The 24449-nt window shown below is 41.1% G+C and overlaps 1 protein-coding gene across 3 annotated transcripts in view; it reads right to left on the reverse strand.

Annotated features, from left to right (window-relative positions):
- SPO11 (SPO11 initiator of meiotic double stranded breaks) overlaps nucleotides 1-24449 on the reverse strand; it is a 45161-nt gene that overhangs the window by 14947 nt on the left and 5765 nt on the right. Inside the window, exons 1-3 of one of the 3 annotated variants that reach the window (XM_042462558.1) lie at nucleotides 12071-12375; nucleotides 7323-7436; nucleotides 348-436 (exon numbers count right to left, since the gene is read on the reverse strand). In XM_042462558.1, coding sequence (XP_042318492.1) covers nucleotides 348-436; nucleotides 7323-7436; nucleotides 12071-12189 — 322 coding nt within the window. In that variant the 5' untranslated portion in view covers nucleotides 12190-12375. Of the gene's footprint in view, nucleotides 1-347; nucleotides 437-7322; nucleotides 7437-12070; nucleotides 12376-24449 lie in introns of those variants that run through there. The other 2 variants (XM_042462559.1, XM_042462560.1) reach the window with 2 other exon arrangements.

Here is a 24449-nt window from a genome sequence, read left to right on the forward strand (position 1 = left end):
TAGCATATGATATATGGAAAACACCAAGGATATATTAGAAAGAGGTCCAGGAGGGAGGAAGAGGGGGAATGCGCACACACCCTTCCTGGCTCCTCCCTCCCAGGATTTTTCCCTGGACATGTGCACACGCCTCCTTCTCAGACTTCTTCCTAATATATCCTTGGGGTTTTCATATGTGTATACTGGAGACATGTATCTGGTTTCTTTTCTCTGCTTATTTTTGACACCTGAACCTCCAGATCATCCCAATTGATTCAGAATGTGTTGGTTTGAGGTTTACCCAAATTCAGTCCTACTGAACAGTATTACAGAAAGTAAAACTGGATCATTAAATTTCTTTGACTTACCAAAAGTTGTTGCTGATTTGGGACAGTCACTTCTGATTTTCCTTGTGGTGCAGTTGGTGTTCATCTGCAAGCCTACTGAATCTTTAAACCTGTGATTTTATAAATTGATTCAGATCATTTTAGATGTTTCTGTTCTGCACTATCTGCAGCTTCCAAACTACCCCTTGTTCTTTATGGCTCATGAAAGCCACGAGAGGAAAGCTGGCCCTTTGTGTAAGGGATTTGGCTGAATCCTCTTTTACAACACCTCAGGGTCCCAGCTTGCCTAAAAGATGTGGCGTTAAGACTTTGCTTTAAAAAAAAAAGTCTCCCCAAACCCTATTTTTCTGGAGAACATTCCATTCTTGGGCAACATGGAACACATGATGGTCTTTCCACTCCAGGAGTTCTTGAATTTGAGTATGACGTCAGGTCTGGTTAAGGGAGAGAGAAGTTTAGTCACTTTACTGGATGTCTTATTCAGAGAGATGGCCAAGAAGAATGTATGTTGGCTCTTCAGGCCCTCTTATCAAATTGATACCATTGGCCATGAGCTGTTTCTTTGGGATAGGACATGTTGGTTCTGTTTTACAGTAGCTCCCATCTTGCTTGTGGAGGGAATCTCTCAAAGTGATGCTGGGGGATTCCTTTTCAGTGCTTTGGTCACTGACCTGCAGGATCCTTAAACATTCAGTTCTCTCCCCATTAGTATTTAACACAAGAATGAAACTGCTGGGAGAGGTTATCTGGAGTTTTGGAGTTTAGTGGCTCCAGTATGATGATGAAATCCAACTCTGTTTTTCCTTTTAATATAATTTTAAGGAAGCATAAATGTATATATCACTGAATACTAAAATTAAGATCGTCCATGCCATCTTATTTCCAATTTCTACATATGGTTGTGAAAGTTGGACAGTGAAGAAAGCTGATAAGAAGAACAGTAACTCATTTGAAGTATGGCGCTGGAGAAGACTTCTGTGGATAACATGGGCTGCTAAAAAGAAAATGTTCATAGAGCAAATCAAACCTGAACTCACCCTAGAAGCCAAGATGACTAAACTAAGACTGTCATACTTTGGACATAATGAGAAGGGATGACTCACTAGAAAAGACAGTAATGCTTGGTAAAGTAGAATGCAGTAAGAAAAGAGGAAGGCTACATTCCAAATGGATAGACTCAACCAAGGAAGCCACAGCCCAGAATACAGTATGCAATACCTCAGGGAGGCTGTTGACAACAGAGTGACTTGGAGATCTCTCATTCATAGGGTCACCACAAGTTGAGGCTGATTTGATGGCAGTGAACAACATCAAATATGTATTTATAAAATATGTAGATTTTTGAAATAAATGCTATAAAATTTGTTTTTATTAACATATGCAGAAATTTTAACATAAACTTTACTTTAAAACAAGTTCTGCCCCATTTGTACTACAGAGCCATTTTTTAAAATCACATAAACAATATGGGAACAGCCACATTGGCTATAAAATCACTCAAAAGCCTGTATTTTAAGGGGAAATTTTAAGAGAAAGGTTTTTGTGCCTTTTTGATTGACCTAAAGGAACAGTGGGCCCTCCATATCACTGGGCTTTTGATCCGTGAATATGACTGCCTGCAAATCACCATGCCCCGTTATTCATTGGCAGTGATGTACATGTGCACATGCTGAAGTGTATGTGTTCACATCACCACCACTAAATAATATGGAGCACAATAGCCTGTGTTTTTAAGCATCTACAGAGGGTGCGGAAACAAATCCCTGCTGGTACAGCAGGACCACTGTATAGACACATATGGTTTTAGGACCTTTGCTAACTTTACTTATTAACTGGCTCATATTCAATACATGTCTTATTTTTGAGAAAATTTTTCTGATACAGAATATTTCTTCTGAGGACCAAGCAGTATTTCATTAGATCCTGTCAGCACCATTTAAACATCATGTACTTCCTGTTACTGCCTTTAAACAGCTGTTTAGTATCATCTGTGTGCCACTCATTATGTCAAGTGTTGAAGTTGTTCCTGTCGAGGTAATTTACTGTTCACAGACAAGGTGAGAAGAGACTAGGGACTGACAATTAGGTAGTTGGAAAGAGGTGAATATCAAGCTGATTCATAACGGCTGTGCTGAAAAATTACATCTGGAAGTAGGCTCCAATATATTAGCAATTATTCTGTGTTAGGATTAATAGCACCTTTATAGCACTCTTTGGTGTACACTGTAATGCTTAGTTTAAGCAGCTCCTTAGGAAACATACTGTTGTGTTTAATATAAACATAAATTTATATAATTAGGCGAGAGCCAGCATGATGTAGTGGTTTGAGCGTAGGACTTTAACTCTAGAGACTGGGTTTGATTCCCTGCTTGGCGATAGAAACCCTCTAGGTGACCCTGGGTAAGTCACACACCCTCAGCCCTAGAAAACCCCATGATAGGTTCACCTTAAAAAGGTAAAAGTATTCCATTGACTTGAATGTCTAGTCGTAATCTGCATTACTAAGATGAAAAGCCAGCAATGACTGAAGACTGCTCCAGTGATGATGTGGCCAGCATGACTGGCCAGAAGGCTGTTTACCTTCCCATTGAGGTGGTGCCTATCTATCTACTTGCAAATTTGCATGCTTTCAAACTGCTAGGTTGGCAGATGCTGGGACTAGTGACAGCAGCTCACCCCATCATACAGCATTTGAGCCTCAAACTGCCAGACTTCTGATCTTCCGATCATCAGAATTGGCATCTTAAACCACTCATTCACCACATCCCTTAGGATGTTCACCTTAAGGTTGTCATAAGTCGGAAATGACTTGAAGGAACACAACAACAACAACAACAACAAATATAATTAGACAATGTCAACAGTTTGATGACCTTCCTTCTATTATTTGTTACATTCCTTATATTATTTTTATCCCAATAATATTTCCTCATATCAGCAGAATTCTCTTTTATAGCAATATGTGTAGAACTGAGCACTCATAATAATAAATTAATATATTGTGGTGTAATCATAAAATCATAGAGTTGGAAGAGACCGCAAGGACTATCCAGTCCAACCCCCTGCCATGCAGGAAATCTAAACCAAAGCATCCCTGACAGATGGCCATCCAGCCTCTGTTTAAAGACCTCTAAGGAAGCAGACTCCACTACACTCCGAGGGAGTGTGTTCCACTGTCAAACAGCCCTTACTGTCAGAAAGTTCATCCTAATTTTGAGGTGGAATCTCTTTTCCTGGAGCTTGCATCCATTGTTCCAGGTCCTAGTCTCCGGAGCAGCAGAAAACAAGGTTGCTTCCTCCTCAATATGATATCCCTTCAAATATTTAAACAGGGCTATCATATCACCTCTTAACCTTCTCTTCTCCAGGCTAAACATCCCCAGCTCCCTAAATCATTTCTCACAGGGCATGGCTTCCAGACCCTTCACCATTTTAGTTGCTCTCCTTTGGACATTCTCCAGTATCTCCACATCCTTTTTAAATTGCGGTGCCCAGAACTGGATATAATATTCCAGGTGGGGCCTGACCAGAGCAGAATATAGTGGCACTATTACTTCCCTTGATCTAGACACTCTACTTATATAATCAGAGTGCACTATCTTGTGAATCTATCAAGAATGAAATGTCTAGAGTCTCTATTATGCAAAATATTATATGACTGATTTTTCAGTATGCAAAACATGAATAGGCAAAGCGTGAGATGAATAGAGTTTTGTTTCTGAGCTTTGTTTGTTAAATGCAGTGCTTTTTATGGCCTTAAGGTGGCAGAAGACACTATGGTAGCACCTCAAAAAGGCTGTAACGACAGCATAGCTCATAAAAGTTGAAATATATCAAGAGGGTGAATTGGAACCAGATTTAGTCAGAGTAGCCTCAATGAACTAGTTCACATTTTTGCCACATCCATTAGCATTTCTATAAAGCTGTATATAGCATACAACTAAATGTTAATAGTGGCCATCTATTGTCTTATTTTAGGCCTGTTGTACACAATTCTTGGTTTGAATTATAAAATGGGGCCTTTGAGACAAAAGTACAGACCCATCAGCAAATATAGTTCTGGCATTTTCTGATTCCCACCCTGTTCACTCTCTCTGCAAACACTCCAGATTGTTCATATGAATTGGAAGTGGTAAATAAGAAAGGATATGTCCATTCTATTTATAAGACACTGATTCACTACAGCACTGAGCTCCAGCAATAAATGGCTATAAAGAGCAGCTGGAGAATATGGATGAAAAATTCTAATCTAAAATATTGTGAATGTTTCTGAACTTATGCAGAGCATATCCTCCTCTGCTTCTTGACTCATTTAGAATAATTAAATACAGTCTTAAGTATAGCAAATGATCAATGTAGTTTTTATGTAAGGGCCAAAGATCCCAAGCTCAGTTTCTAAATAGCCAGTGCTCCCTCCAATCCTCCTCTCAAATCACCAGCAATGAATAATGAGGAAGAATTTTTTATTCACTGCAACACATGAATAATGAACACTGTTAACTAGCAGATTTACTTCTTAAGCCTTATTAGGAGGAAGAGGAAATAAGTCAGCAAATCAACAGTTAAATTGAACCACTTACAGTACAGTATTACCAAGCTTTAATAGGGGGTGCCATTAACCAAGAAATTAATCTATTAAGCCTAGTTAGGGGATGTGGTAACTATTTAGTATATAATAATTACATTTATCCACCAATGGCACTACATTTCTGCTATGGAGGGGCTGTGTGCCCCTGTAAGGCAAGAGGATATATGGATTGCAGCAGTGTTACTGGTAGGATCTCCCATGTCAGACAGGTTTTTGCTGAGGAGCCAGACTGACAGGCAAAACAGATGGTCAAAAAGAGCCAGCTTCCCGGCAGACTGAAGGTGTGGCATTTAGACAGAAGCCGCACAGGCGACCACATGTGCGACAGATCCATGGTGTTTCGGTGGTGCAGCATTTAGATATGCTGCATGAAAGAAACAGTGAAGAAATGCCGCTGCGGAGGCAAAGACACCCTCTCCCTGGCTCAAAAAAGGAGTGGCTTTCTTCTGCTCCTTTTTGCGCTGGGAAAGGCTGGGTTGGGGGCATGGCATGTGGATGCCGCGGCCACAACCCGGTGATCAAAGGGGTGGCCAGAAGCCACTCCTTTGAGGCCGTCTTTTTTGCCCCTAAATGTGTCAACTGCACCACTCGTGGAGGGTGACACTGGTGAAGCATTTATCAGAGATAAAACCTGATAAAAGGTCTTGACAACAGGACAACAGGCTGTTGATAACAATGTGCTCTCTCATTCACAGGGTTGCCATAAGTCAAGATCAACCTGAGGCAGTTAACAACAACAAACAATGGAGAGCCCTCCAAGATCCTTGATCATCAACAGTCTAGTTGAGGTCTTTCAAATCGTGATTTCATTTATTGAGCGAATCCATCAGTAATATGGTCTTCTTTTCGTACTGCTTTCTACTTTACAATGCATTTTTTTTCTAATATATATATTGTGGTATGGACAAAAATCCCTACTCATGAAGGCATTAAGAGAATTGTTGGAGCTGGCATAAATTCATAACACCTAGTCAAAATTGTGTATGGAAAAAGGCCCCTGCACTCAGTAGTGTCACTAGGAGGAGTGTGTGGTGTGTGTGTGAACCATACCAGGTGACACTTTAGGGGGGTGACACCACTTCTCCTGAAACACCTGTCTTTTGGCAGAAAAAAGCTTTGGCTTTCAATTGCTTCCCTTTAAAATGCTTTAAAAGATGGTGGGAGTAGAGTGAAGCTCCGTAGGAGGAGAAAGTAGAGGCCCCAGAATTTTTAAAAATTAAAAATTTAAAGTTTGAAATTTTAAATTATTTTAATTGAATTTTTAATTTTTAAAAAATATTTTTAAATTTTCTCTAAAAACATCACATTTTAATCAAATCTTCATTATGTATATGTAAATACATTTAGGCTGTGTGTATGATATTGTAATTTGAAGGTATACTTTTAATTTTTCTCATTGTTTATGTCACACTATTAGCATTACATTCAGTGGTATTTGAGAATTACTATTTACGAGTAACATTAGTGGAAAAATCATTGCTAAGGATTCTGTATGGTGTGAAATGGGAGGAGGTCAATGGTGTGGGGGTGACATCTTGAGTTACTGCACTGGGTGACCCCAACCCTAGGGACGCCACTGCCTGCACTACAGGTGGATAGACTCACTCGAGGAAGCCACAGCCCTAAGTTTGCAAGACCTGAGCAGGGCTTTTGATAACTGCGTGACTCAGAGGTTTTTAATTCATAGAGCTGCTATAAGCTGAAATAGACTCGACAAGTAGAAATGTCCTAAGTGCATGCAGTAAAAGATGGGCAATTTGTTTTTCTGTTGCTAAGATGATATAGTAATACAGTGTTTCAGAACTTATCACCAGTTTTCAGGACATTCTGGCTTTTTCATTGTATGGTAACTGTGATTTTGTTTTTAGTGAACCTATATTGATTTTTAGCCAGATTGTTATGCACTCAGCTACTGATAGAAATACCACAGCCATGCACTGGCTAAAAGCTACAGTTATCATACACCAGATGAATTGTAAGAACAAGCCTGTATAATCTTGCTGATCATGCAGCATTGAATAGGGTTTCATGCAATATGGAGAGGAGGGGCCCCTGAAATTTGTTTACTGTTGTACAACACCCTGAAAACTAATATGATGAAGGACAATATAAACAAACAAGCAAGTTTAGGACTACCATATCACTCTGAGCATATGCAGTCTTATAATTTTAAGTAGATTCATCCCTTTTAGTACACAATGGAAGAGCACCAGAAAATACTGGCCATCTTTAGGTAGGATTAGAAAAAATCCTTCCTAAAGCCTTTAAGAGTTGCTACCAGCCAGAGTTGATTATACTGGATAGACAATGTAGCTTCCTATATTCCTAACACTTTGTACACAATTTCTTTAACATGCTCTTAACACTTTATGAACACTAGATTGACAAGCATAGTAAGAGATACCTACTGTATATTTCCCCAATTTGATCTGTTTTTCAAGATGAGAACAGGTGCTTCGTTTCTGGATAAACATAGGATAGCATCTTCAATAACATTTTCGATTGTTCTGAGAACCTCAGAGCTGAAACAAAACAAGTTGATTTACAGTATCACACAGCACACACTGCGGTCCCACAATTCCAGATAAAATTCTCAATACAATTAATAACTGCTTTAATGTATTACTTAGGTTTTTGAAACGGCAAAACCAAAACCCTGCACTTTGTTTTGCTTTCAATAACCTTAGAAATCTTGATCTGCCATTCCATGTGTAGAAACTTAGAAAGTGCATTGCCAGCCCCTACTGATGAGGGTTATTTTTCCTCAGCGAGCCAAACATTTGGATCAACTGGTTTAAAACAACTATGATTAATGTTTTAAATCAAATGATGTAATATTAGCTTTGGCCAGAGTTTGACTTAACTTGTTTTTAAATGCTGTAAACTTCAAAAAAATGTTCAAGGGTATAATATAAGTACTTCCTTTCTACCATAGCACATTAACCTTTTGATCTGACACTTTGAATGAGTGCCTGTGGTTTTTAATTATATGAAGGTTTTGGCTGGATAGCAACATTGTGTGTGTGGCGCAGGGGGGGGCAGCGGAGATAAAATACATTATGAACTGAACAAAGAATACTGGTAGTGCTGCACCCTGTTTGTTTTTTAATAGTGAGCTGATTTGAGCTTCCTGTGAAGAAAATAACAGTTTTGCTTAATTTTTTTCAGCCCCTTCTCTCCAATTGCATAACTGTGGTCTCGATGAACATTTTATATATAGCATTAAGATGTTTTATGAACGTATTTAAAGAGCAATTATAACTTGTAGCTATAGTCAAAATCATATAAATTGAGATGTGAAATGTTAGAATGTCAGATTCCTTATTTTTATGCCTTTTTCCCTATATGGTTGGATTGACTAGATCAGGTTAGCTCAATTATTAGCATAGGCTTCTATGATAAGGCAAAATTTTGTGATTCAAACCTTTAGAGGTTTCTAAACAGAGGCTGAATAGCCATCTGTTGGGAGTGCTTTTTGTGTGTTCCTGCATGGCAAGGGATTGGACTAGATGACCTTTGTAGTCTCTTCCAACTCTATGATTCTATGAACAGACTATATAAAACAAAATCACATCCAGCATTATGCCATAATTCAAGATAGCTAAGGTTCAAAAGAAGATGCCCAGAGTTGCTCGAATGAGAAAATTATGCCAAGATTCAAGAAACCAGGCTTTGGGCTGTGCCAGCTGAAAACAATGTATTTCAGCAAAACAAAACTGATAGCCAAGGGCTTGCTAAGATGTGTAAGAACTTACATAGAAACTAACTACAGAGGGGAGGTCTTGAGGAAGTGTTCATAGCTAAAAGGATTTCTTAAATAAATCTATCATTTAGCTTTTCACATTTATTTAGATTTTAGCATGAGTAACATGATGTAATCAAGGTTGCTGAAGGTGGAGTTAAGCATCTTTAACCATCATTGTTCTTAAAGACCTTGGGTATTTTGCAGTATATGACCTCTCTAATACCTTAAAGTTATGCAGGATACAGTACTTCCAGATGTGATTCCAGGAGACCAACCACTACCAGCACTTATTGCTGACATTGTTTTGTAAGTACTTAAAATGTCTTGGTGTGACTCAAGATCTGTTTATTTACCTTCTTTTAACTCCATGATGTTACTTTTATTCTAAATAAACTTTATGCATTTAACTTCCCTTGTGAGTGCTTTTACGTCCCAAATTAGTGGTAGGCAGCTCAGGATTTTCAAACATCCTTCTCATAATCACTTTATACAGATGATTTGTTCAAAATCCAACAGAAAACTTACTCAAGGCATTCTCAAGGGCTTCCCATTTTTGTCTTGTAAACTATTGCCATACTGCAAACAACTTGAGAGTCTTCCCTTGGTTTCAAAAATAGCTTTCCATGAGAATGGAGATGGTGGTGTCCCAGCCATTTGGCTTCATTTCAAATAGCAGAAGTCTAAAGTCCCTTTTGGCATGAAGAACTGGTTGTGTGGTTTTTTGGATCATGATTAAACTTTTAGCTCTGGATGATCACATTCAATTGTGGATAAGAATATGGTCTTTTCTTCAATAGGGGCATATTTGTGGTATATATTACAATGAACATCAGACTTTCACAGTGTGTTTCCTCCTTATTAAAAGTATATTAAGTTCTTTTTGAAGATAATTGTACATTATTTGTGCTCTAAAGTGATAAAACTTCAGAAAGGTATTATATGGTTTTCAGCCATAGTTTCCCCCAAAATTGCTAGTGTTTAAGTTTGAACAGCTTCTGAATAAAAAAAACTTTGATGGACAGAATCAAAGGGTTGTGAACATTACTGTTTTGCCATGTTTTCTGTTGGTACTTTTTATCATTTTACTTCTGTTTCTTTCCATTTCTCCTGCTGTTGCAATGCTCTTTTATGATCCATGTGTATTGAATTTTATCACTGTTCTGCCTAAGTCAGATAATTTAGACAGATATGTTTTTGTTTCATCTTTAGAAATGTGTGACTGGTAAACAGTGCCAAATGGTAGATCCAGGTTTCACATCCAGGCTTAATGTCTTGGGGTTTGGAACCAACAGAAGTTGAGAGTGCTTTAAAGGAGAAAGGGGAGGATTTGAATGGCATGCTCACTAGAACAAATCACATATGTTCTTTCTTTCATTTTAGCTCCCACTTCTTAAAGATGAAGTAACCCTTAAGAAGAAAAAGATGCATTAATGGCCAAACATGCCAACTTAAAAAGCTCTCAGCATTAATTACAGAGAAATCTAAGCTGGGAACAGCAAGACACTACAGATGTATCACATGAGGATAAGGCCTGTCAGCTCTTTTCCAACAAGTCACAGCATGAGCATTCTTTCTTTCCTTTTGGCAATACAAATAGAAATGCACTTAAATTATTATTTCACAACAGGAATTAAACTCAGTTATAGAATTAAACAGAGAGAGAGAGAGGGAAAGAGAAGAAGGGACTGTGCAAGTATGTTAGCAAACTGTGTTATATAAACCTAGATTTAAAATATTCTAAATTAAATTTGGAAAACAATACAGCATGTTGCTTAAGACAATGGCATTAAATGGTAAATTATTTACACTACATATCCACTGTATTTGTGCCATATACCCATACACTGTCAGCAGTAATATTAATTTATTTTTGTGACACTGGAAACTATTGCACTGTTTTAGTCAATTCTGCACTTGATTTTGTGTGTGTGTGGGGGGGGAGATAGAGATTAAAAACTGTTTCTCTGATCTGTTGGTTTGCCCATGGCACACCCGAGACTTCTGAGATCATGTGTGTAGCACCTGAAAAGCTCCATAATGGTGAAGAAATAATGCAGCCACAAACAGGTCTGCTGCCCTGTCTTGCTCAGGAACTCTTCATATACCCTCCAGCATATAATATACGAAAGAGACATCGGGGTGTAGATAGCAAGATTATTAGTGAGGAATAATGCACAAGCTAAGAGGGGCTGTGGCAGTTTGCTTTTGCCTGAGCCTACTGAGAAAGGGAGGGAGCCAGCATGGTGTAGTGGTTTGAGTGTTGGACTATGGCTCTGGGAGACCAGGGTTCAATCACTGCTCAGCCATAGAAATCCATTGGGTGACCTTGAGCAAGTCATATTCTTTCAGCCTCAGAGGAAGGCAAAACCAAACCCCCTCAGCACAAATCTTGCCAGGAAAACCCCATAACAAGTTCACTTTAGGGTAGCCATAAGTCTGAAATGACTTGATGGTATAGAAGAACAACACCGAGAAGTCCTGGACTACATGTGAAGTCAAATGCTTTCATGGCCGGCATCCATAGTTTTTTGTGGGTTTTGGGGGCTATGAGACAAGGTTCTAGAAGAGTTTATTCCTGACGTTTCACCAGCATCCGTGGCTGGCATCCTCATAGCCCAAAAAGCCAACAAAAACTATCCTGGTCCACAGTCTGTAGACCAAGGTTTGATTCCCAGCTCAGTTAAGAAACCCACTGGGTGGCTTTGGGCAAGTCACATCCTCTCAGCCTTCAGGGAAGGCAATGGCAAACCTCCTCTGAACAATTCTTGCCAAAACAAACCCAAAACTAATAACAAAAACCTTGATGGGTTATGCCTTAGGGTCACCATAAATTGGAAACGACTTGAAGGCACACAACAACAACATTGTTTTGTATACAACAATATATACTATCTCTTTCCTCTGATATTTTATACAGAGCAGTGTGAATACAGAAGGATGCAGAGCTCCATCTCTCTCCTGTGCTTTTCTTAGATCCAAACACACCACAGCAGAAATAATCCAGTTAGAGACTGCTTTAACTGCCCTGGCTCAGTGCTAGGGAATCCTGGGAGTTTTAGTTTATTGTGGCACCAGAACTCTCTGTCAGGGAAGGCTAAATGTCTCACAAAAGGACAGTTCCCAGCATTCCCTAGCATTGATCCAGGACAGTTAAAGTTGTCTCAGACTGGATTTGTGAAGTCGAAGGCTTTCATGGCTGGCATCCATAGTTTTTTGTGGGTTTGTTGGGCTATATGGCCAGGTTCTAGAAGAGTTTGTTCCTGACATATAAACAAACGCTTCTAGAATATGGCCACATAGCCCGAAAAACCCACAAAAATCTATCAAACCGGATTATTTTTGCAGTGTGTTTTGGACCACAGTGAAAGTGGCTCTATTTTTGAAATCCCTCTTATGACTCTGTGTCTTTACCTAGATATCTCATAGCTATCACTGGCAGCACCAGTTTTTCCCATTGCTTCCCTGAGGGAAAGTTGATGTTGATCCAGTAATGTGAACAAGGTCCAGTCTGTCTGTCTAGAGAAAGCCATCTTAAGGCTGATACGAGCAAACAAAAATGAAAGGCTAAACTGTTGGCAGAGCGTGGTGAAGGATGCTCCTTCTCCCTCGCGTGTCTGCTCAGTTTCTACATGAAAAGTTCAAATACGTGCCACAAAACCAGCACTTCTTCCTGCCCTCAGCCAGGATCATTGGAGAGGCAGAATGGGGCATGAGGTAATCTGGGCACCTGTCCAGCAGAGACTGTTTCTTGTCAATCTTCAGGTGGATTCAGGCAGGCAGCCAATCGCGTCGGGAGGCGGGACGAGCCGAGTCTCACCTGCTGCTGCAGAAACACACACACACACATCTTTAGTTCTGAGATGTTGCTTTTGTAAAATGATTTTAAAAAAGAAGAAATAATACTACTCTCTCAGAAAAAGTAGCAGAAGGAGGGAAATGCAGAGGGTGTTGGCAGTGGTAGCCTAACAGCCATTCTTCCTGAACCCCTCTTCCATCATTCCTCTAAATTGGTAGTTCCCAAATTTTAGTCTTCCACATGGTTTGGAGTTCAAGTCCCAGAAGCCCCAGCCAGCTGTCAGGAAGACTGAGAGCTGAAGTCCAAAATAATAATAATGATAATGATGATAGTAATAAAATTTATTTACATCCTGCCTCTTCCTACGGATCTGGACAGCCAAATTTTGGACATCACTGCTCTAGATTAGTTTCTTGCTTCAGGTGTGATGGAAGCCCCTGCCCTGTTGCCAATGCTGGAGTATGATACAATTTCCAGTCAGATGCGCAATTGTATAAAGGGGTGTTGAGAGAGGTGTGAAGTCAAAGGCTTTCACGGCCGGCATCCATAGTTTTTTGTGGGTTTTTTGGGCTAATTGGCCATGTTCTAGAAGAGTTTATTCCTAACATTTCACCAGCATCTGTGGCTGGCATCTTCACAGATGCTGGCAAAATGTCAGGAATAAACTTCTAGAACATGGCCACATAGCTCAAGAAACCCCCCAAAAACTAGGGTGTGTGTGATTTTGTTCTTTGCGCCCACAGTGCTTTCCAGCAGGAATAACACCATTCAGACTTCCCAGTTCAGCCAGTCTGGCCAGTAGGCAGCTGCAAGATTCTGGCATGACTAGTTCATTGTTGTATGCCTTCAAGCCATTTCTGATTTACGGCGACCGTAAGGTCATAATCATGGGTTTTTCTTGGCAAGATTTGTCGGGGGGGGGGGGGGTTTGCCATTGCCTTCCTCTGAGGCTAGGAAACTCTGACTCACCCATGGTCACCCAGTGGGTTTACATGGACAAACCAGGATCTGAAACCCAGTCTCCAGAGCAGGGTGACCAGGTTTCCTAACTGCAAAGGTGGACAAGGCGTTCATGAAAATTGTAAGATGCTACAAAATAAAAGCTAAAAACACTAATATAAATATAAATTCATCTTTCTTAGTCATGCTCAAAATGGAGGACAGTTTGTAATTCCTCCAGGTCAGAAGGTTGAAATGTAGATCATATCCTGGAAAAGGAGGACGTCTGGTCAACAGAGTCATAGTCCAACAATCAAAGCACTACACCACACTGGCTTGCACCCGAACTATTACAACACACTTGGAATTGTATTTATCAGTTTACAGTATTAATGTGTAGGAGCCTAGTGATGCCACAGGCAGGTCAGTGGGGCCAAACGATTGCCTGACTCCTACTACAACACTACCAAATACAGTAAATGCTAAAACCCCTAATATAAATATAAATTTGTGCTTCTTTGTCATACTCAAAATGGAGGACAGTTTGGAAATCCTCCTGGACTGAAGTTCCAACACCATTTTAGGTTGGGACTCAAGCTGTGTTTCCAGTATTAAACACAAAGAAGAACGATCAGCAGGGTGTTCCTGTGGAGAGGTTAGTGCAGTTTCCTGAGCTTGGCTTTTTCCCCAGTATGGAAGCAAAAGAAGCTGGTGATGAGAAATATTTGGGCAACACATTTTGGAGTCTCTATCTGGCTATTTGCTTGGCCCCAGTGACCTGCCAGTGGCATTACTGGGCTATATTCCACAGACATCATATGGTGTCTCACAACAGCTGGCACAAAGCTGAATATTGTGGAGAAGGAAAGCAGTGATAATCACTCTCTAAAGCTTGGGGAAGGGCAGCAGTTCACCTCTGGTTTGGTGTCTTTTAGCAGCCATAAAATAAAAGCCAACTGCACATGAATGCCAAGAGAGCAATGAGCGTACTGTAAATTCAGAGACTTAGCTCTGTTAGTCTATATCAGTCTGCAAAGGGATCTTTCTTGTGGCACCTTTGAGGCTAAATGACAGAAAGAATGCATCTGATGAAGTAGACTTCAGTCTACAAAGGCTTATGCTGCCTTTCTCACAGGTCCAAAACACATTACAGAAATAATCCAGTTGAGACCGCTTTAACTGACCTGGCTCAGTGCTAGGGAATCCTGGGAATTGTAATTTATTGTGGCACCAAAGCTCTCTGACAGAGAAGGCTGAATGTCTCACAAAACCACAGTTCCCAGAATCCCCTAGCATTGAGCCAGGGCAGTTAAAACGGTCTCAAGCTGGATTATTTTTGCAGTGTGTTTTGGACCATTGCCTCAGTGACTGTCCTCCTTTTCTGCCCTGGTTTCATGGTGGTCAAAAGACCAGCAAACCTTTCTGCCTCACCAATTTAGCTTGTAGAGGCACTGAGGCCTACTATAAAACAATATTGAACTGAGAGTTAATATTTGGAGGAGGGCCTCCCTGCTGCCTCCTAGTGGAGAGTGGGAAGTGAAATCTTAAAATGGCTGTTGGGAAGATTTAGAGTAATAATGGGAGGCTGCAGGCCTCACTAGTTGTCTAGCTTCAGAATAATTCAGTAGCTGGTGTTCTTCCCAAAGAACTGAAGTCTTTTCTTTGTTGATGGCTAAAGAATATCTCTGCAGAGTGGAACGGCAGTTCTTGGTTTATATTCTTCAGGGGAAAAACAGCTGCTTCTTTCCTACATTATATGAAGCACTGTGCTCTGCTCTGTGGCTTGTTCATGAAAAAGCAAACGTAAAGGAAGGGCAACTCACTTCATCCACTATAGAGCAAGTAGCAGGTTCTCCCTTTTCTTTTTAAGGATTAGACTTGCCAAAGGCCAACTGGTAACACTGGGGGTTAGGATTTGGAAGTAGACCAGTTCAGAAACTGCAAGGATTTCTGAATTTAGCCCAGGTCAAAAAGAAAGAGAGAAGTTAGCCTATAAAATGTACAAAGCAGTCATGGACCAGCTACCTCTGTTTCTTCTCAGAGAATAAGAGAATGCCATACTGTCAAGCCCCGAAATTGCTTCTGATGAGAAAGGTTTGATAGGATATGAAACAAAACAAGGCCTTAGAGTTAAAAATTTGGGAGCTGGTCATCACCATAAGTATTCAGGAAACCTGCCCCACTAGAAAAATACTTCTTGAAAAATTGATTTTTGGATAAAGAGTATCTTGGTATATTCCGCAGTCTACCCTGGCATGCATTCCTGCAGAGACCAAGTTTGATTTAGTGGATGGTATATTGCATTTTTACATCTTTAAAAGATTTGGGTGCAGATCCCTATTTGTCCTTGCTGCATTTTGTGACATCTTGGGGCAGGGGAGGGGAGGATTCCTAGCCTAAATCACCTGCATGCAGCAAGGAAGCACACAGATATGTTGAATATAATGTTCAAAATAATTGCATTTTTGTTTTTAAAGCAAACATTTCAAATGAAGTGTTTTCTAGGGATGTACCTCTCCCTTGGAATGGGTCTTAGAAATACAGTGGTACCCCAGGATACGAATTGATCGCGTTACGAAATTTCCGGGGTACGAAAAAGTTAGCTTGGAAAAAAACTGTTCCGGGTAACGAAAGATTTTTCGGGTTACGAAATTTTTTTCGGTGTGTTTCGGCGCTTTTTGGCACGAAATTTAAAAGCGAAGCGCGGCTAGCGGCTTTCCAGCGCTAGCGGAAAGCCTTTTTTCGGGTTGCGAAATCTTTCGGGTTACGAACGGCGCCGCGGAACGAATTAAATTCGTAACCCGGGGTACCACTGTACTTATAAGGATAGTTATTTTCTTTGACCCTCTTGCAGACTGATAAAAACACATTTTTTTTTCCAGTTGTGGGGTATTTTTGACCACTAGTGAGAATCCCAGTAGAGTGTAAACATGTCCCATGTCTAAAGCTGCATGTGTGTGCAGAATCAAATATATTCCACCCAAGTAGTCTGAACAAGAAAATACAAGAGAGAATAAAAGTGTAACAAACTCAGATAAAATAAAATGTACATTTTTTCTACTCATGGGTATTTCCTAACTCCTGTTAATTCCAAAGTTGACCCTCCCGTGAAAGACATTTCAATTTCTCATGAATGGGGCCAATTTACCAAGGCAACCAAACACCTCAGTTTTGCTTTGTTGCATCATAGAGTGTCTCTGCATTACATCGTTGCAGCAGTTTGATACCCCTTTAACTGTCGTGGCTCCATCCTGCAGAATCCTGGGATCTATAGTGAGAGACTTAAATTTTTCTGCTAGAAAGTTATAGTCTTTTCTCTCCAAATGCTGTTCTAACTCTCTAGCACAATAGTCTAATTGTAGGATTCTGAAGGATGGAGCCATGGCAATTGAGTGATTTCAGGCTGCTATAATTATGCAGTATAGATACACTTATGGTATGTAAAACAACAACATAGGGGCTTTAAAAAAATTCTCTTACCTAAACAAACAAACCTATCTTATGGCAAAAATAAATTGATTTGCTGGAATATGTTTTGCCCCAGCTGTTTTTCTATTTGTAAGAAAAAACTGCTTGGCAAGTGGCTGAAATCTAGAAAAATGGTTCATAGCAGCAGGTAATAACAGTATGGCTGTATTGTAAGTCTACTTTGTGGATTCTGCAACAAAACATAATTGGGGTGGTGGTGGTGGAGGAGGAGATGTTGTAGTGCTAGAGATTTAATAATTTCTTGAATTTGTTCTCTCTCTCTTTTTTTGCAAGGGCTACAATGGGCATAAAAACCCTTCTGGAAGTTAAGGAGGTAAAATACAAGTCAAATGACTGTCCAGTCAACATATTAGTATGTTTTTCCTCATCATTTGTAATAAAGGTTAAAGAAGGTGTTTATGAAATCACTCACACTGATTTCTTACCTCAAAATGAGAACTATTCAGGACTCTGTACTACTGGCAATGACCATGCCTTACAGTTGCCAGGTTTTTCACATTCCCTAGAATTAGGTTTCTGTTTCTAACACATCATCCTAGCATTGTGCTGGACTTCAAGTTCCTGCAGAGCTAGGGCTTGTTGATTAAGTTCCAGAGGCACGCAAAGGCCAATTAATGGGACTTGTAAGAGTGGCAATAATCAACCCCTTTAAGCCTGAAATGGCTCATCACTGCATGAGAAATTAATGACTTCAGACCTTTATCATCCTGTAGTGTCTGGCCTGGTGCCAGGACTCAGATTTCTATGGCATCCTTTTATCCTCCTAAAGGAGTCTCCATGATGTTTTCCAAAAGGAAAGATTTCCAATTGTGTCTTTTAATCCCTAAAATGTTTATTTAAGTTTTTGTAGATTTTATGGCTGTCCTTAGCACACATGGTATAGGACCATTTCCCTGCCTATACAGTATTTTCCATAGATCTTCTTCAGGGACAGAGAGGGGATATTCAGACCTATGATGCCTATCTTTGAGAATACAGCTCACTTTTTAATCTGAGAGGTTCTCTTTCTTTGAAGCAGATGGGGAAAATTTGGACTCCAGACTAAATTACGTTGTTAATGACAGTTTCCAGCTGTAGGTGGGGGAACCAATGACCAGGCGATCTAACAGGTAATTCATTTGTTTTCCTGAGGACTGCTTTCAGAGATTCTGTTACCTTCAAACTTCAGAGCAAGAGTGCCTTTAGAGCAGGGGTAGGCAACATTTTTGAGCCGGGGGCCGGGTTGCTGTCCCTCAGACAACTGGGGGGCCGAAGCCAAAAAATAAATAATTAAATAATTATATATATATATATATATATATATATATGTGTGTGTAAACCGGCCCAAATGTAGGACAAAATTTTCTAATGGAGGATACTTTTTTTTAAAAAATGGAGTACACACGAATAAATTTGCTGATTTTTTAAAAAATGTTAATATAAATGCATGTTTCTGAGGCTTCTATAGACAATTGCCCCCCTTGCCCCCGCTTGCCCGCCGCTTGCCCGCCGCTTGCCCCCCTTGCCCGCCGCTTCCCCCTTTACCCGCCTCCTCCTGATAGGCCAAAGGCCCCGGTGGCAATCGGTGGCAGGACCGGGCTGGGGCCGGTCCCAAGGCCATGCTGGGCCGCATCCGGCCCGCGGGCCGCAGGTTGCCTACCCCTGCTTTAGAGCTTGATAATGGATGGTGCTCATAGAGATATCTACAAGGGACCTGTGTGCATAGTATCCTACTTTTGATATCTACCACTACTTTCTTCTTCTTTTTTTTTTTTTGGGCAAATCATTCTGGTATTAGGAGCCAAGGTGGTCTGGCATAGGCTGGAAACCATCAGCTGCCTTTGAAGGGTAATGGATTAAATTCTGGACCTTCCAGGATCTTAAGAAGGCACTAACAATCCCCATCTAACCATACAGTGGAATTGCAATGCCTATATTGTTAAGTAGAGAGGACTGAGATCTTTCATTCTCAGACAGCAGATTCATAAAGTAATAGCATATTTTCCTTCATTTCAATTTTTCTGCAGTGAGAATGAAATTCATAGAATCATAGAATCATAGAATCATAGAGTTGGAAGAGACCACTAGGGCCATCCAGTCCAACCCCCTGCCATGCAGGAAATCCAAATCAAAGCATCCCTGACAGATGGCCATCCAGCCTCTGTTTAAAGACCTCCAAGGAAGGAGACTCTATCACCCTCCGAGGGAGTGCATTGCACTGTCGAACAGCCCTTACTGTCAGGAAGTTCCTCCTAATGTTCAGGTGGAATCTCTTTTCCTGCAGCTTGCATCCATTGTTCTGGGTCCTGTTCTCTGGAGCAGCAGAAAACAAGCTTGCTCCCTCTTCAATATGACATCCCTTCAAATATTTAAACAGGGCGATCATATCGCCTCTTAACCTTCTTTTCTCCAGGCTAAACATCCCCAGCTCCCTAAGTCGTTCCTCATAGGGCATGGTTTCCAGACCTTTCACCATTTTTGTCGCCCTCCTTTGGACACGCTCCAGTTTCTCAATGTCCTTTCTGAATTGTGGCGCCCAGAACTGGACACAATATTCTAGGTGGGGCCTGACCAGAGCAGAATACAGTGGCACTATTACTTCTCTTGATCTAGACACTATACTTCTATTGATGCAGCCTAAAATAGCATTGGCCTTTTTAGCTGCCGCATCACACTGTTCACTCATGTTCAACTTGTGGTCTACTTGGACTCCTAGATCCCTTTCACACGTAGTTTCATTCAGCCAGGTGTCACCCATCCTATATCTGTGCATTTTATTTTTCCGCCCTAAGTGCAATACCTTACATTTCTCCGTGTTGAATTTCATTTTGTTAGCTTTGGCCCAGCTTTCTAGTCTATTCAGGTCATTTTGAATCTTGATCCTGTCCTCTGGGGTATTAGCTATTCCCCCTAATTTGGTATCATCTGCAAATTTGATAAGTATGCTTCCAATTCTGTCATCCAGGTCATTGATAAAGATGTTGAATAGCACTGGGCCCAGGACAGAGCCCTGTGGGACCCCACTGGTCACTTTTCTCCAGGATGAAAAGGAGCCATTGTTGAGCACCCTTTGGGTTCGGCCGGTCAACCAATTACAGATCCATTTAACAGTTCCTTTGTCTAGCCCACATTTTACAAGCTTGTTTGCAAGTATGTCATGGGGAACTTTGTCAAAGGCCTTACTGAAATCAAGATATACTATATCCACAGCATTCCCTTCATCTACCAAGCTGGTAATTTTATCAAAGAAAGAGATTAGGTTTGTCTGGCATGACTTGTTTCTCTGAAACCCATGTTGACTTTTTGTGATTATGGCATTGCCTTCTAGATGTTCACAGACTCTCTGTTTAATGATCTGCTCCAGAATCGTTCCTAGTACTGATGTCAGACTAACTGGACGATAATTGTTGGGATCCTCTTTTTTCCCCTTTTTGAAGATGGGGACAACGTTTGCCCTCCGCCAGTCTGCTGGGATCTCTCCTGTTTTCCAGGAGTTTTCAAAGATTATTGCCAATGGCTCCGATATTACATTTGCCAGTTCTTTTAATACCCTTGGATGGAGTTCATCTGGTCCTGGAGACTTAAATTCATTTAGATTAATAAGGTGTTCCTCTACTATCTCTTTACTTATTCTGTACTGAAATGCCCCTATCCTGTCCTCTGCTCCATTATCCTCAGGTTGAGCACCCTTTGCCTTTTCTGAGAAGACTGAGGCAAAGAAGGTGTTGAGTAATTCTGCCTTTTCTCTGTCTTCTGTTAGCATTTTGCCATCTTCTCCACGCAGTGGCCCTACCGTTTCCTTCTTCTTCCTTTTGCTGCGGACATATCCAAAAAAGCCCTTTTTATTGTTCTTAACCTCTCTAGCAAGCCTGAGTTCATTCTGTGCTTTAGCTTTTCTGACTTTACCCCTGCACATGCCTGCTATTTCTTTGAATTCCTTTTTTGTGATTTCCCCCTTTTTCCATTTCTTATACATGTTCCGTTTCAAACTTAGCTCGGTTGAAAGTTCCTTAGTCATCCATCCTGGTTTCTTGAGACACCTCCCGTTTTTCTTTCTCACTGGAACTGTTTGAAATTGTGCCATCAGTATCTCCCTTTTGAGAAAGTCCCATCCGTCCTGAACTCCTTTATCTTTTAGTATTTCTGACCATGGAATTGCCCTCAATACTTCTCTAAGTTTACTGAAATCCGCTCTCCTAAAGTCTAGGATGCGTGTCTGACTATGCCTGGCTTCTCCTTTCCACTGTATTACAAACTCCAGGAGAACATGGTCACTTCCACCTAATGATCCCACCACTTGCACCCCATTAACCAAGTCATCCTTGTTGGTTAGGATCAGATCTAAAATAGCTGACCCCCTTGTTGCCTCTTCCACCTTTTGGACCATGAAATTGTCTTCCAGGCAAGTGAGGAATTTGCTAGGCCTTTAGGATTTTGCTGAGTTTGACTTCCAACAAATATCAGGATAGTTGAAGTCGCCCATCACTACTACATCTCTCTTTTCTGACTGTGTGGTCATCTGTTCTAGAAAGATATCATCCAATTCCTCAGTCTGACTTGGGGGTCTGTAGTAGACTCCCACCGTAACATCCTTGTTGTTTCCCTCCGCTTTAATTTTTACCCAGATGCTCTCCACCTGGCTTCCATGATTGATCTCCTGGATCTCTTCACTGGTGTAAATATCTCTGACATATAGTGCTATTCCTCCTCCTTTCTTGTTTGGCCTATTTCTCTTTAAAAGGTTATACCCCTCTATTTCCACATTCCAATCATGAGACTCATCCCACCAGGTTTCAGTGATGCCTATTATATCATATTTGCTTTGTTGTACTAGGAGTTCGAGTTCATCTTGCTTATTTCCCATGCTCTGTGCATTAGTGTAGAGACATTGCAGACCATAGTTCCCTTTTACTTGCTGCCTGTGCAAGTTTTTTTGCCTCCCACTGTTGGGTCCTTGCACTTTTTTTCTTGTTTCCTCTATGTCAGTTTGACTATTTTCGCCATCCCTTTCGCCTTCCTTAATATTGTCTCCCTTCCCCTCGGAACTCAGTTTAAAGCCCTCCTGATCAAGTTCTTGAGACTGTTGGCAAAAACATTTCTTCCAACTGGCGTGAGATGCAACCCGTCTGTTGCAAGAAGTCCCTCCTCGTGGAACCGCAGCCCATGATTGAAGAATCCAAATCCTTCTCGGCGGCACCATCTGCGAAGCCAGTTGTTCACATCCGCTATTTTCCTCTCCCTTCCTGGACCATGCCCTTCAACTGGCAGAAGAGACGAGATGACAACCTGTACATCCATTCCTTTCAGCTTCCTACCAAGCGCCTCATAATCCCTTTTGATGTTCTGCAGGCTGTGTCTTGCAGTATCGTTGGTTCCCACGTGGACCAAAAGGAAGGGGTATTTGTCAGTAGGCTTGACCAGTCTTGTCAGCCTCTCTGTCACATCACGGATCTTTGCACCTGGAAGACAACACACCTCTCGAGACATCTTGTCAGGCCTACATATCACTGCTTCTGTACCCCTCAGCAAGGAGTCCCCCACTACAACCACACGCCTCCTCCGAGGCTTAGCAGCGACAGTTCCCTCGGGTGGGACTCTCAGGCTCCCCTGCTCTGTCCCTGAAGTCTGTCCATGCTGCTCTTCTTCATCCTCCTTGATATGGGAAAGAGCTTCGAATCGATTCTCTAGCTGCAAGCTCCCCGAACAATTCCTTCTTGGCTTACTTCTCTTTGTGACATTCCTCCAGCTGTCTGCCTCCTGTGTATGGCAAGTGACCTCTTCCACCCTAGCATCTTCCTCTGCGTGGTACTCATCCAAGATGGTTAGTTCTATTGTGTCCAGGAAATCCTCTTGTTCCCTAATATGCTGAAGTGTAGCTACTCTTGACTCCAGCTGCTGCACTTTCTCCTCCAAGAGTGCTACCAACTTGCACTTGGTGCATGTGAAGTTCTCGACTTCTGTGGGCAAGAAGAGAAACATCCCACAAGAGTTGCAGGTGACTACAGCAGATCCCTCGTTGTCCATACTGCAAAGTCTTTAGTAATGACTATAACAGTCAATCTACTGGGAATACTTCTTTAAAGGAATGTACTGGCTGCTATCTGATACTTAAAGGCAAGGTTCTATTTCAATATCTGATTCTAACCTGATGCCACTTGAGTAGAGTTGTTGAGTTAGAGAAAACTAAAACTCGCTCGCCGGCTCTGGAAGTTGGTATATAAAGCTAGTCTGCTAGCTCCGCCCCCTTGTGACTCACAGATGTGACTCACAGAAGCTCCACCCCTTCAGCAATGAGCACACGGTCTCAAGCACACGGTCTCAAGATGGCTGCCAAGCAGCTCCTCTCCTTCTCCTCTCTCTGGCCGGACTGCTCTGAAAATTGCTACCATGAAGTTGCTTATCTCTCAGCTTCAGAGGAAAGCAAGGGCAAACCCCCTCTGAACAAATTCTGCCAGGAAAACCCCATGATAGGTTTGCCTTAGGGTCACCATAAGTCAGAAATGACTTGAAGGACACAACAACATGATTCTCTGCCTTCAAATATTAAAATAGTGTTAAATTTGGCTAGTCAAATACAGAAACACACACAATTCAGCATCTGAACTTAGTTGGACTATGAAAACAAACACACTACTTGACAATGCCAGTTGATTCAGTTCTTCCCACTCAAGGTCCACAAAATGATTATTTATATTTATTCATTGTAGATTGTGTAACAGGTTATTGTAATGTCAATGAAATTTCAGGGAGTTCAGGCATGCATGTTCCAGTCATGCCATGCAAAGCAGGGCCAGGATTTATATGGTCTACTTTCCCTTCTGATGCCCTGTAAATAAGTGTAACTAGTTTAATCATGGCTGAGTATATAAATAAACAAAAATAACTATAATTGTCTCAGACTGTATCTCAGCATAATTATTTCAAACTGCATGATGTCAGCCTTAGTTGCCACCTTGGGGCCTTTTCACACTTCACATGAATTGTGCTATAATTCACCTTTAGCTGCCATGGCAACATCCTATGGAATTCTAGGGTTTGTAGCCTAGTAAGACAGTAGATCTCTCTTGCAAAGTATTCTAAAATCCAGTTTTTTGTGGGTTTTGGGGCTATGTGGCCATGTTTTAGAAGAGTTTATGCCTGATGTTTCACCAGCATCTGTGGCTGGCATCTTCAGAGAATTCTAAAATTCTAAAATCACCTCCCTAAACTGCAAATCCCAGGATTCTATATGATGTTGCCATGGCTGTTAAAGTGGTATCATATGCAATGTGAAAGGGTCCCTGGTTCTTAAGAGGGTTTGAAGGTCTTTCCTTCTTTATGCCTAAATCCTTCTCAGGTTTGGTGTCTCCCCCTGAAACCCATGGTTCTAGAGGGTGTGAACCTTGTTCATATCTTCTGGACAGCCCTTTTGAGAATCAGGATTCTGGTTCCATGATACCTAGAAGAATGCAGTGCTCTGGTTCATCAGTCTTGGGGGTCATTACCCATTGATGGATATTATTATTGGGAAATTCTGCTGCTTCCACAGTTTATAAGACTTGTCTTTTGTTTGACTTACTGTGTAAGGCAGTGATTACACTTCTTTTT

The sequence above is a fragment of the Sceloporus undulatus genome, chromosome 4 (genome assembly GCF_019175285.1).
Source record: "Sceloporus undulatus isolate JIND9_A2432 ecotype Alabama chromosome 4, SceUnd_v1.1, whole genome shotgun sequence".
Classification (NCBI taxonomy): domain Eukaryota; kingdom Metazoa; phylum Chordata; class Lepidosauria; order Squamata; family Phrynosomatidae; genus Sceloporus; species Sceloporus undulatus.